At 53.3% G+C, this 13,308-nt stretch overlaps 1 protein-coding gene and 1 pseudogene across 2 annotated transcripts in view; both read left to right on the top strand.

Annotated features, from left to right (window-relative positions):
• The window catches only part of Ttbk1 (tau tubulin kinase 1), a 44,165-nt gene extending 34,842 nt beyond the window's left edge, over positions 1 to 9,323 (top strand). For both annotated transcript variants that reach the window (XM_085833072.1, XM_021186289.2), the window contains 2 exons: positions 5,014 to 6,566; positions 7,170 to 9,323. In XM_085833072.1, coding sequence (XP_085689198.1) covers positions 5,014 to 6,566; positions 7,170 to 7,551 — 1,935 coding nt within the window. In that variant the 3' untranslated portion in view covers positions 7,552 to 9,323. The remainder of the gene's footprint in view (positions 1 to 5,013; positions 6,567 to 7,169) is intronic.
• Positions 9,324 to 12,589: 3,266 nt separating this feature from the next.
• Positions 12,590 to 13,100, top strand: LOC110312260 (large ribosomal subunit protein uL5 pseudogene; annotated as a pseudogene).
• The last annotated feature ends 208 nt before the right edge of the window (positions 13,101 to 13,308 follow it).

Raw genomic sequence — 13,308 nt, forward strand, 5'->3', positions numbered from 1 at the left:
AAAGCAGCCCAGACCAGCCTGAGCTCCCAAATCAACAAGGAGGTGGGGTTTGTTTGGTTTGGTTTGCCTTTTTATTTTTATTTATTTATTTTTTTTGACACAGTCTCACCCTGGACCTTACTATGTAGACCAGACTGGCCTTTCATTCACAGAGACTCCTGGCCTCTGGCTCCTGAGTGCTAGGGTTACAGCAACCAGGGAACTTCAGAATAAGTGGGGTTTCTCAGCTGCACCCTCAGATTGAGGGGCAGGAACCCGAGCTGGACTTTTATAAAACATGTGGGTGAGCCATGCCAAGACAGCCCTGGAGCCTAAACCAACAAGTGAGACTCATAAAGGTCACACTGCCCTGAGGAAAGGGGTGTTCTCCTCTGGGCTAGCCACCCTTGGCTAGCACTCCACACAGCTGGGATGGGGACTGGTCCCTCTACTGTGCTTCCCAGTTTCCCCCAGGTTTCCGGGACCAAGCACACAGAAAGTGTCCTGGGGACCCCATCAGACTGGACACTAGAGACACCATCTGCATGAAGGAGGTTTCACTGCATGAAGGAGGTTATCCAGCTTGTGGGAAGGGTTGGTCTCAGCCTCTGAATGGGCTTCTGGGCAGAGATCCAGGACTTGGCCAGGTGTGGGAAGGCATGAGCAAATCTCCCAAGTGTCTTCCTGTCCTTGGTGCAATCATCCAGCCCACGTTCCCCATCGCCACTTAAAGCCACCGTTTCCACTTGGCCAGCTGGATTCTGTAGTGGTAACACTGGCAAGGCACTCACTCCAAGGTGGTCCAGCACGTAGTCAGTACCTTAATGTTTGCTGAATGAATGGTTGAAGAAAGAGTGAAAACATAGAATCAAAAAAAGAAAGAAAGAGAGAGAGAGAAAAGGAAAAGAAAAGAAGAGAAAATAAAATAAAATAAAATGGCTACTAGGGATTTCAGCGGGGATGTAGAGGTCAGAGTTCTATGGAAGGTTCTAGACCATCAGAAGTTTCTGTGTGGGCCACATGTCTCTGCATCTGTGTTTGTAGAACAGTGTGCACATGACTGTGGAGACTAGAGGTCAGTCCAGCATCTTCTACTACTCTCCACCTTTCTTTCTTTCTTTCTTTCTTTCTTTCTTTCTTTCTTTCTTTCTTTCTTTCTTTCTTCCTTCCTTCCTTTCTTTCTTTCTTAACATCAAAGTCTTTTTTTTAAGATTTATTATTATATGTAAGTACACTGTAGCTCCACCTTACTTTTCTTTCTTTCTTTCTTTCTTTCTTTCTTTCTTTCTTTCTTTCTTTCTTTCTTTCTTCCTTCCTTCCTTCCTTCCTTCCTTCCTTTCTCCCTTTCTTTTTAAACATCAAAGTCTTTTTTTTTAAGATTTGTTTATTATTATATGTAAGTACACTGTAGCTGTCTTCAGACATACCAGAAGAGGGCATCAGATCTCATTACGGATGGTTGTGAGTCACCATGTAGTTGCTGGGATTTGAACTCAGGATCTTCGGAAGAGCAGTCAGTGCTCTTAACCACTGAGCCATCTCACCAGCCACCCCACCCCTTACTTTTCAAATAAAGAAAAAAACTGATTGGTTTCTTTTGAGTGTTTGCCTGATATGTGTGCCTGTGTGTGTATCACATGTGTGCCTGAGGCCCACAGAGGGCATCAGGTCCCCTGGGACTTGAGTTATGGATGGTTGCAGGCCACCACGTGAGTGCTGGGAACCAAATCTGGGTCCTCAGCTGAAGCATCTCACCACAGCCTCCACCTTATTTCTGAGACAGGGTCACTGTCTGGATCTAGAGCTCATCAGATTGTTAGACTGCTTGGCCAGCAAGCCAGGGAAATTTCCAGAATTCCCAGAAATCCCCCAGATTTGTGCCCTGCTGCTACCTTCTGGCATTTTATTTGGGTGCTAGCGAGCTGAACCCAGATCCTCATCCAGCACATTCATTCCCAGTGAAATCAGCTCCCACTCCCGAACCCCCTCCAACCAACCAACCCCCACCACCACCACCACCATCACCCTGCGCCCGGGTCTACTCATGCCTTTCTTCTGTCTTCTTGAGACAGTCTTAATATAGAGCCTTGACTGTCTTGAATTCACTGTTTAGCCCAGGTTGACAGAAGAGGCCCAGCAATCTTCCTGCCCTTGTCTCCTTACTGTTAGGGATACAGGCATGTACCAGAACCTCAGCTCTAGACTAGCCAGCCTACCTGCCTTACTCCTGCTCCCACACTGAGTCTCTCAGTGGGAGATGGTGGATGTTGCAGAGCAGAAGTCACCAGTTTGACGGATGTTCAGCTTTGGAAATTCTGGTCCTACTCTCTACCAGGTGCCTCATAGCTGCATACACTAAAGCTGCCCACTGGGTACCTCCTTCGCCTATTCCAAAAGGCATGGATGGTATCCAGGCTCGGCTGAGGTTGGAAGGGGCGGCAGTCTCCAAAGTACTGAGCGAGCAGGGGGAGGGAGCAAGTACCCTGAGCCCTGTCCAGACCCATTGCTTATGTGATTTCCTTTTATGCTTAGGACCTCCACGGAGTGGGCATTAGGTCCAATTCTTTTCCTTATGTAGACATACCTCGCTCCACTCAAATGAATGCATGTCTGCTTTATGAAATTTCTGACCCATAGATTGGTGTGCACGCAAGCTGGAGAGCAACCTCAGTCATCATTCCTGAACTTTGGTTTTGTTGTTTGTTGTTGTTTGTTTTTCCAGACAGGGTTTCTCCATGTAGCCCTGGCTGTCCTGGAACTCACTCTGTAGACCAGGCTGGCCTCGAACTCGTATAGATCTGCCTGCCTCTGCCTCCCGAGTGCTGGGATTAAAGGTGTGCTCCAAGATCTGCTTTGTTCCTGTAAACAGAGTTTCTCACCGGGGCCTGAGGCTTGCAGGTTAGCCCAGGCTGGCTGACCAGCTAGCCCAGGCTGGCTGACCAGTTAGCCCCAGAAACCTACCTGTTTCTACCTCTCCAGCACCGGGATTACAATACACACCACACAGCAGGCTGGCTCAGGTGGCGAACACTTTCCCAACTGAGCCACCCCCCAAGTCCCTACTTGTTAAAAAGAATAATTAAAATATAATTACATCATTTTCCTCCCATCAATTTCTCCTACCCCCGCCCCATTCTCTAAAATTGATGGCCTAGGTTCTTTGCTTGTTATTGTTATATATATACACACACATATGCATATACACACAAATACATCAACACCACCTGCTGAGTTCATTTAACATTGTCTGTATCTATATGGTTTCCGAGCTGACCGCTTTGTATTAGATAGGCATTTGGGGGGCTGATACCCCGAAAGACTAAGTCTCCCTCTCTCAGCAGTCCTTAGTTGTCTGAAGTTCTTTGTTGAGTGGAGTATCCCTATGACCTGCTCTTTTTAAAAACACAGCCTAATACAGCCCAGGCTGGCCTCAGATGTACTCTGCAGCCAAGGCTGACATTGAATTGCTGATTTTTATAACTCTGTTTTCCTAGAGCTAGGGTTACAAGTATGTGTCACTACAGGTACTCAAGGACCTTTTGAAAGAATGGATGGATGGATGGATGGGGGGAAAGAGAGAGAGAGAGAGAGAGAGAGAGAGAGAGAGAGAGAGAAAGAGAACTCCATATAAACACATAGAAGGATCTGGTAAACAGGGGAGCTGGTGAAGAGTCCGGCTGGTAGGTGAACAGGAGGAAGGCTTTGCAGAAGAATTGTTGAAAGCCAACAGGGATCTACTGTGTGACTAGAGGGCAAAGGATCCAAGTGTGAGATTCATGACACACTCTGGTGATGCTGAAGCAGGGAGGGAGGAGGTGGGAAGCAGGGTAGGGGTGAAAGATTGTTGGAGTGCCAAGCCAAGGATGGGGTCTGTGATTAGTTCACTGTGACAGCCACTGCAGAGAGAGACAGAATGGGATCTGAGCTTCAGGAAGTTCAGGCGGACAGTGTAAGAAGATGGTTGGCAGGGCCAGGCTGGGGCCTGGGGGAGCAGGCATTGAGATGGTAACATAGAACTGCGTTGCTGGAGGTGACAGAATTATTCCCATTTTTGGGGGTCTGGTCTGGATGGACTATATATCATGTTGATTTAGAAAGGCAGAGGCACAATGTCTTCATAAAGCCTAAGAAAATGCCGGATACCTGAGCACCGTCCCGCACCATGGAACAAACCAGTTGGCCTGATGCAGCGCTGAGGATGTCTGTAGAGTGGACTGAGGCACAGAGAATGGAGAAGGGTAGGAGAGGGACGGGACAGTTCTGCCTCGGGCCTTTCTAGTCTAGAAGAATGGCGGCAAAGAGGATGGAGAAGAGTCTCACGGCAGGAACAGGTTCAGCCAAGGGTGCCATACATAGCTTCAAAGGGAAAAACAGAACAGAGTTTCTCAGAGAGAGAGGGCTGGATACCCACCATGGCCTCACTGTCAGGTCAGGTCAGGTCAGGTGAGGACAGGAGGAAAAAGACCGGCACTCCACTGGCCCAGTCTGTGCTCTAGTGTAAGAGGACACCACTAACAGGGTCCTGTGGTTCTGGGCAGCAGCTACAGAGCACCTGCACCCAGCTAGAGGGATTAAAGCAGGCTGGCAACTGTGGGCCTATCCCATCTCAGGAAGAGATCCAGCCCTTCCTGCCTGGTCACCTATCTGCCAGGATTTTTTTGAAATCCTGCTGCTTTCTGGTTCTTTCTTGTTACCAGTCATACTCTGAAGTTGGCTCTGTCTGGTGAGGGGAGGAGAGGGCAGGGAAACAGCCGAGCCTAGGGCTGAGGTCTGTCCCTAGGACCTCAGGGAGACAGCAGAGCCTAGGGCCCAGGTCTGTCCCTAGGACCTCAGGGATGCCCTGAGCTTTACTTAGCACCTGGGAGCATGTCAGGACCTGAGGAGGACAGGACAATACCAAGCCAGAGCCGTGGTCTGTCTTCTGACAGACGTCACTGGGGAGGTGGGCGTCTCCTAGCTTAGGGTGAGGGTGGGGCCTCCCGGGGTCCGGGAAGGTGGGTGACCTCAGCGGGTTCCTGTGTGTACCTCTTACAGGTGTTCTCTGTGGCGCCCCCGTTCGAGGTGACTGGCCTTCCGCGAGCTGTGCCTCTAGCCTTGCCCTACCAGGACTTCAAGAGAGACCTCTCTGATTATCGAGAACGGGCCCGGCTGCTCAACAGGGTCCGGAGGGTGGGCTTCTCACACATGCTACTCACCACCCCTCAGGTTCCATTGGCTCCCTTTCAGCCTCAGGCCAATGGGAAAGAGGGAGAAGAGGAAGAGGAGGAGGAAGAGGAGGAGGAGGAAGAAGAAGAGGAAGAAGAAGATGAGGAAGAGGAGGAGGAGGAGGAGGAAGATGAGGAGGAGGCAGGGGCCCTTGGGGAGGTGCTGGGGCCTCGAAGTGGCTCAAGCAGTGAGGGTAGCGAGAGGAGCACCGAGCGGAGCCAGGAGGGCGCCCCGTCCACACTGCTGGCTGACGACCAGAAAGAGGCCAGGGGCCGGGCCTCCATGGCTGATGGGGACCTGGAGCCTGAGGAGGGCTCCAAAACGCTGGTGCTCGTCTCCCCTGGTGACATGAAGAAGTCACCAGTCACTGCCGAACTGGCCCCTGACCCTGATCTGGGCACCTTGGCTGCGCTCACCCCTCAGCACGAGCGGCCTCAGCCCACTGGAAGCCAGCTGGACGTATCAGAGCCGGGCACCTTGTCCTCTATCCTCAAGTCCGAACCCAAACCCACAGGACCTGGAGCAGGGGGTGGGGTTGGGCTGGTGGCCCCTGGGGCTGGGGTCACAGCAGTGACGTCACCCTTCACCAAAGTCGAAAGGACCTTTGTTCACATTGCAGAGAAGTCCCACCTCAACGTCATGTCTTCCGGGGGACAGGCCTCCAGGCCAGAGGAGTTGAGCACTGGGGGCGAGTTGGGCCTAGAGGTGCTCTCTGAGGGGGGCATCGCAGAGGAGGGGCCCCCAGCACCTCTGGAGAATGGCATGGCTTTGGCAGGGCTGGACGGGACTGAGATGGAAAGTTGTGCTCTGTCGGGCCCTCCCGGAGAAACGCCCTCAGAAGTAGTCACAGACTCCTTGCCCAATGGGCCAGCCCTTGCTGATGGACCAGCTCCAGCATCCCCACAAGAGCCAGTAACCAAGAAAGGGACCACCATCTCCCCCAGTCGCCATGCTATGCCAGGATCTCGCCCCAGAAGCCGTATTCCTGTCTTGTTGTCTGAAGAGGATACAGGCTCAGAGCCTTCGGGCTCACTGTCGGCCAAAGAGCGGTGGAGCAAGAGGGCTCGGCCACAGCAGGACCTGGCACGGCTGGTGATGGAGAAAAGGCAGGGTCGGCTGTTGCTGCGGCTGGCCTCAGGAGCCTCATCCTCCTCTAGCGAGGAGCAGCGCCGTGCCTCTGAGACACTCTCGGGCACTGGATCTGAGGAGGACACACCTGCCTCAGAGCCCACAACAGCCTTGCCTAGGAAGGCTGTGCGGGCAGCGACCACCCGGAGCCGGATTCCCCGTCCCATCAGTGTGTCCATGCCTGTGGAAGGCCAGCAGCTTCCTGGAAGACCCCACGGTGCGGCCTCAGCAACCGACTCGGCCATCACCAGCAGGTGAGAGACCCTTGCCAGCATTGGTTGTGGGCAGAGTGACCCCAGGGCCACCAGCGACTTCTCAGAGCCAATGTTAGGGACTATGATGCCCTCAAATACTTCTCTGGTCTACCATCACCCAGCTGGGCACTGTGTCACTTGTGGTTCAATGCCAGTCCTGTCACTGGGCTCAAGGGAACAAGAACAGCATGGTTAGAGAGGACATGGTGAGGTGGGCCCCAGGGGAAGCCGATGGTATGCCATGGGACATTTGAAGCCAAAAGGCAAAGCATCCAGTGATGGATGAAATAGTAGTTTGTATTAATATTAACATAAGTACATTCTAGATTAGAATGCAAAACTCATGGGGATTTTAAAGATGGCATAGGACCCTTAAGGAAAATCTGTAGCAGACTCCTGTCTAAAGGCCCTGCAATGCAGGATGGAACACCAGGCCTCTGTTTACTGCTCTGCGCCTGGCCTCTTCCATCTTACCCAGCTCTGAGAACGCAGACCTCTAGGGCTCAGTGCTCAAAGACATTCTGAAAACAAACGTCCCTCCTGTTGTCCAAACCCCCCCGCCCTTCCCCTGATCCTTTTCTCTTGCCCTCTGCCCCTCCGCAGGCTCCAGCTGCAGAAGCCCTCAGGGTTGGCCCCTGCTGCTGACCTCCGTCCCAAACAGTCCGCGAGCCGAGGTCCCGGCCCAGGTCGCCCCCAAGTCTCCAAGCCCGCAGCACCCCGCAGTCCCGGCCTCCCCGCCTCCACCGCGCGCCACCCCAGCGGGTCCCCGCGGAGCCAGTCCCTGTCCCGCAAAGAGAGCTCCTCCCCCTCGCACCAAGCCCGGCCTGGCGTCCCTCCATCTCGGGGGGTCCTCCAAGTCAGATCTCAGCCGGAGGCCTCCCCGGGGGCCCCCAAGAAAGGACCCAAGGGGAAACAACTGCAGACTCAGCGCGCAGCAACCAAAGGCCGGGCGGCGGTTTCAGAGGGTCGGCCCGGGGCCAGATAATGACACCCACCCGCGGCTCTCTGCGGCACCCCCTACCCTCACCCTGGTTCCCACCCGCAGCCGGCCACACTGGAGCGGCTTCCAGCACAGCCTTACGCGCCCGCGCGCCACCGCGGCCCCAGCTTCCCGCCTGCACCCACCAGAACGCACGTGAGCACATGCTGTGCCCAGCAGCCCAGCCAGTCCACTGACCCAGGAGGGTGCGTCTGTCTGTCTGTCTCTGCGTCCTGCCTCTCTCCTGCCGCCCCTCTTGCAGGGACAGGCTCACAACAGATCCTCGGCCCCGGGAAGGCTCAGCCACCTATCAACTCCCAAGACTCCACTTATGGAGCCCGTCCCCTTCGCCCACCAGGTCTTGGCTGATCTCTAACGCCGCCCCTCCCGCCACGCCCCAACCAAGGGGCTTACACCTGCTTACACCTCCTGCGATCCACCTTGTTCTCTTCATCCCCACCTTCTTGTAGCCAGCCCCCAAACCTACCCAACAGGAGAAACAGCCTCAAATTCCATAAGTGCGCAGGCTCTGGCCCGCCCAGTCTCTTAGGAGCCATGGTGACCATAGAAGGCCAGTGTGGGATCCGGGAAGTGGGACCCAGGGGTCATTGGTCTATTTAGTCTTAAGGGGACACCACCTCTGGCCTTGCTAAGAAGGCACAGGGTGTATGATTCTTTGCTCCCTGGTGTCTCTGGGTAGATACCCCTTTCCTGAATAGAAATGAATGGAGCCTCTGGGAGCAAGCACCTGCCCTCCGGGGCAAGCTTTTCCCAGAGGGAATTAGGAACGGGGCTTTAAAACGGTTACTCACTTCTCTGGCCCCCTGGTCTAGTACTCAGGACCCCTTACCATCAGGAATTCCTTCCTGCTGTCTAACCTCACTCCTGCGTACTGCAGTTGCAGCCAACTCTCTTCTCTCAAGTTCCACACAGGAGGAGAGTGGCTGGCTCTCACCTTCTGTGCTGTGCGTTGGTCATTTGGGGGCTTGGCGCTCATCCTTCTTCCTGATGTCTCTGCTATGGGAACAGGCTGGCTCAGGCATCCTCTTCCTAAGTGGGCAGAGGAGGCAGGATAAGGCCGACCAGCTCCTCCGGGAGGCAGAAGGCTCTTCTTATGTCAGTGTGTGTGTGTGATGTAGCTGGTGCCCACCCCACCCACACCCAGTTCACCCTGGGCTCTTCTTGCTCTGAGCCAGCCCCCACAGCTGAGCTGCTCGGTACCTGACATGGGGCCTCCTGCTGCATTTTGGCTTCTGCATAGCTTGCGCCCCGCCTCATCAGGAGCCCCAGCTGCTAACATCTGGAGCAAACAGCTGCAGATGGGACAGGCAACCCCTCCTGTCTGGGACAGGGACTCCCTGCAGGCCTCCTAGAAAGCACTCCCAGCCGCCTCCGCTCCCCTGTTTTGGTCCCTGTGTCCTTCCCTGAGCCACAGAGAGCAAACCAAGACATTCTGGAGAAGGCAGGCCTCGGTATGTCACCGGCCTGGTCACGTCTACACCGTGATGACTTTCTGGGAGCTGCTCATGCCAGCTGAACTCCTCACATAGGGTCAGGAGGTGTGGGCAGTTGTTTCCATGCCAAGAAGGCAGCTCTACAGACCAGCTGGGGAGGACACCAGGGTGGATAGGCTTTGAGATCTATCCCACGCTGACATAGAAGCTCCCAGAACACTCAGGAAACCTCTCTGGATACAGTTATCTTTGTCACCCCAAGGCCCTCTAATTGCCTCCTAGTCCCGGGAAGGGGCAGAGGGCTCACTTCCTCCCACCCAGAGCTTTTATGAATGACAATCAGCTCATGCCAGGTGGGGACCAGGGCATGACCCCAGCGCCCAGACCCTGGGCCTGCCCCTTGCCACCAACCTAACTGTGAGTGTAGGTGCCCCCCCTCAGTCTCCCTTCTGCCGTAGGACCAACAACACCCAGGTTTGGAGATTGAAAGAAGGGGAGGCCTAGGAAAGCCCCGGGCTCACCCCACTCCCATTACAGCCAATGCTTGAGTTGGTACAGATCAGATACGAAGGCCAGGTTCCAGGCCTCTGAGTCAGCTATGTCACTAGATTGGGAGGAAGGAGGGACAGGGGACCAGCAGAGGGGTACCGGTGAGGGGGCTAAGCGGTTCCTCGTCCCAGGAAGGAAGCAGGGCAGAGGAAACCACAGCTCCCTCCCGATGCCCCACGCCCAAGCTGCTGCCCTTTCCTTGAGGATCATCCGTCCCCTGCACTAGGCCCTTCAGGTTCCGTTCCCTCCTCTCAGAGAGCGGCACAGTACCCGCACAGTACCACCGGCTCTTATGATCCCCATCCTGACTGCCTCTGTCACTGGCTCAGGTGTGGGGTCTGCTCACCTTAATGCGCCTTCCCGCCCCAGCCGTACCGTGTGCAGTGGGTGCAGGAGAAGGGCCCTGCCCCAGGCACATGGCTCTTTGGCGTCTCAGCTCCTCCCCAGGGGACTGGCTCGCTCAGTCTTCTGAGCCCCTTGGGCAGGTGTTGGGGGGCAGGGAGTTGCCCTCCCCCTCCCTGGGAAGCAACAGAAGAATGTTTACATGCCACACAGAATGTAACAGCCCTTGCCCACCCCTCCCAGTCACTGCATGGCCTCTGCCCACCCTGTGCCTGCCCACTCCCCTGACACCAACACCTTGCAAGTCGCTGTCACAACTAGATCGGGTCTCAGAAGGGAAGTAGCCATCACACCATTAAAAAGCCTGTGGACCTTTCTGTTGGCCTGGATTCTTTTTCCCTTCAGGGAGGGCAGGGCAAAACCCAGCCCCCGAGGGTGGGGGTGGGGTGAGCGGGAGAGAAGATACAGTATGGTGTGAGGTGGGTGGAGACATCATCTCCGTAGAGGGGCCAAAGAAAGCTCAGCTCCGAATAGGCGATTTGGTCAGGGCCTGGCGGGACAGGCTTCTGTCCTAGCAGAGCTTCCGCTGAGCTCCTTGCTTGTTTCGGCTGATGGCTTTAGTGTCTCCATTTGGCTGTTTGGCTCGGCACAGCGAGAGGGAAGAAGAAAAGCTGGCATTTCCCCGAGGGAAGCAGAGAGAGTCAAGGGTTCCCAGGGAGGCAGAAAGCAGAGCAGCTCACAGGCGGTGCCATAGCAAAGCCCATCCTGCCCACGCACCTGTGCCCACCCTGCCCACCCACCTGTGGTACGGCCTCTGCACCTGCACAAGTGTATCCCCCTGGATACACCTGTGAAGCACCAGAGCTTCGTCTACCAATCTGAAACATCAGAAGTTCAGAAACCAGCACGCATCTCCCTTAGCTGGGCACCCTCGTTCAGGGCATGGTCATTTGGTATCAGAGCCCGAAGGGAAAGCCAGGCTTGTCGGCCTTGTGCCTGTAATCCTAGCAACCACGGGACCCAAACCAGAGGGATTCCAGAGAGCTCAGGGCCAGCCTGGACTACGTTGGAAGTTCAAGACCAGCCTAGGCTAAATGTTAGACCATCTCAAAAAGAAAAAAGAAAAAGCCAGGGGAAGCTGTTTATAGCCACTAATTTCACTTATACATTGAAAAAAAACTTGAGAAAGGTCTTTCCAGGTAGCCCAGGCTGGCTGCAAGTGTGCCATCCTCCTGCCTCACACTCCCACGTGCTGGGATAACAGGAGTGCACTCTGCTGGGTTAGATGGAGACAGTAATGTCTTGGATTATGAGACACTGCTCTTGACCCCTATTTATAATATGTGGACTATGCATGGAATTACTTTCCTTCCTTTAAAAAAAAAAGTATTTCATCTCTCTATCTTCTGTGATGCGAAATGGTTTTGGTAAGAGGTTGTAGAGAGCAATCTCAACTGCCATTGGTTGAGGCTGGTCAGCAGAGCAAGGTCCATACATGTGAGGAGGACTCCACCGTGGGGTGCTGTGAGACTCCATGGAGGAAGTGGCCCTTCTGTGTTCCTATAGGCCAGTCTCCACAACTAAGAAGCCACGTGAGGGGGTACAGCGAGGCAGGAGGAGGCTTAGTGTCTGTGGCCCACAGGGGGAGACTGCCTTGGAAAGAAACAGGAAGTACCCTTTGATTTTGAATCCTAAACTCACTAGAAGTGAATCTTTTCACTTAGCGGACACAAAACCAGTTTTCTCCCCCAGGCCTGGCTCTGGGCCACACCTGGGGTGGGAGGTGAGACCACCTGGGTTTGAAAGCCCCTCCCTTCCTGGGGGTGCTGCCTTGGATATCCAGAACCTAAGCCTTCTGGGACACCTCCCCCTAACTTGAACACCTGTGGGCTCCGGGGGCCTTGGATGGGGCCTGACGTACCATTACTTCATCCCCGTTTAACATGTCCCGAGCAGGACATACTTGTAGTAAATGCTAAAAGCATCTCAGATAAAAGACAACCCCCTGTGCACGACCCTGACCATCGGGAGATGACTTGGGAATGGCTTGGTATGTACCGTCACAGACCTTTTTTATGTTTATAATAATGCCTCTCTCTCTCTCTGTCCATATATATTTCTTATAAATAAAAGAGGAGCATATTATGCCTACTGTTCAGAAATGTGGCTTTTGTTATTCTTTTCAGTTTTTCAAGACAGGTTTTCTTTGTGTAGCTGTGCTGTGGCTGTCCTGGAACTCACTCTGTAGACCAGGCTGGTCTTGAATTCACAGAGATCTACCTGCCTCTGCCTCCCTCATTCTAGGATTAAAGACATGCAGCACCACTGCCCAGCTCAGAAATGTGACTTTTATTCCCAACAGTATGCACTGAAATACAGATCCACCCCACCCGGAGTGCCGGGATCAAATCCAGAGTCTGTGCATTCCAGGGATGTGTGCTCTTCCTGAGCAGTCTCCATTTCAAAACTGTTCATATTAATCTATAAAATATATAAGTACACACATTTATATGTTAATTATTCAGTACATAAACGTATGCCACGTACAAATTTCAGAAGCCAATTCTCTCCTTCTACCACATGAGTCCTGAGAACTTATAACCTCAGGTGACCATTCTCTGCAAGTGCCTGTACCATCTGAGCCATCTTCCCCGCCCCTCCTCCACCTTTTAAAAGTTATTTTGTGCTTCCTGTTCTCCACCATGGCGCAAGATCAAGGGGAAAAGGAGAACCCCATGCGGGAACCACTCATCCGCAAGCTCTGCCTCAATATCTGCATGGGGGAGAGCAGAGACAGACTGGGCAGCCAAGGTGTTGGAGCAGCTCACAGGCCAGACCCTGGTGTTCTCCAAAGCTAGATACACTGTCAGGTCCTTTGGCATCCGGAGAAATGAGAAGATTGCCTTTCACTGCACAGTCCGTGGAGCCAAGGCAGAGGAAATTCTGGAGAAAGGCCTGAAGGTGCGAGAGTATGAGTTGCAGAAAAATAACTTCTCAGATACTGGAAACTTTGGTTTTGGAATTCAGGAACACATTGACCTGGGCATCAAATACGACTCAAGCATTGGGAATCTACGGCCTGGACTTCTATGTGGTGCTGGGTAGGCCAGGGTTCATCATCGCAGACAAGAAGTGCAGAACAGGCTGCATTGGGGCCAAACACAGAATCGGCAAGGAGGAGGCCATGCGCTGGTTCCCGCAGAAGTATGATGGGATCATCCTTCCTGGAAAATCAACTTTATCCAAAAAGCCAATAAAATTTTCTCAGAAATGCAAAAAAAAAAAAAAGTTATTTTGTTTTCTATAATTTATGCAACTGTTACATAATTTTCTTTTTTTTTTTTAAGTTTTATTTTTATTTATTATATGTAAGTACACTGTAGCTATCTTCAGACACTCCAGAAGAGGGAGTCACAAC

The sequence above is a fragment of the Mus caroli genome, unplaced genomic scaffold (assembly GCF_978045245.1).
Source record: "Mus caroli unplaced genomic scaffold, Mus_caroli_1 scaffold_18, whole genome shotgun sequence".
Classification (NCBI taxonomy): Eukaryota; Metazoa; Chordata; class Mammalia; order Rodentia; family Muridae; genus Mus; species Mus caroli.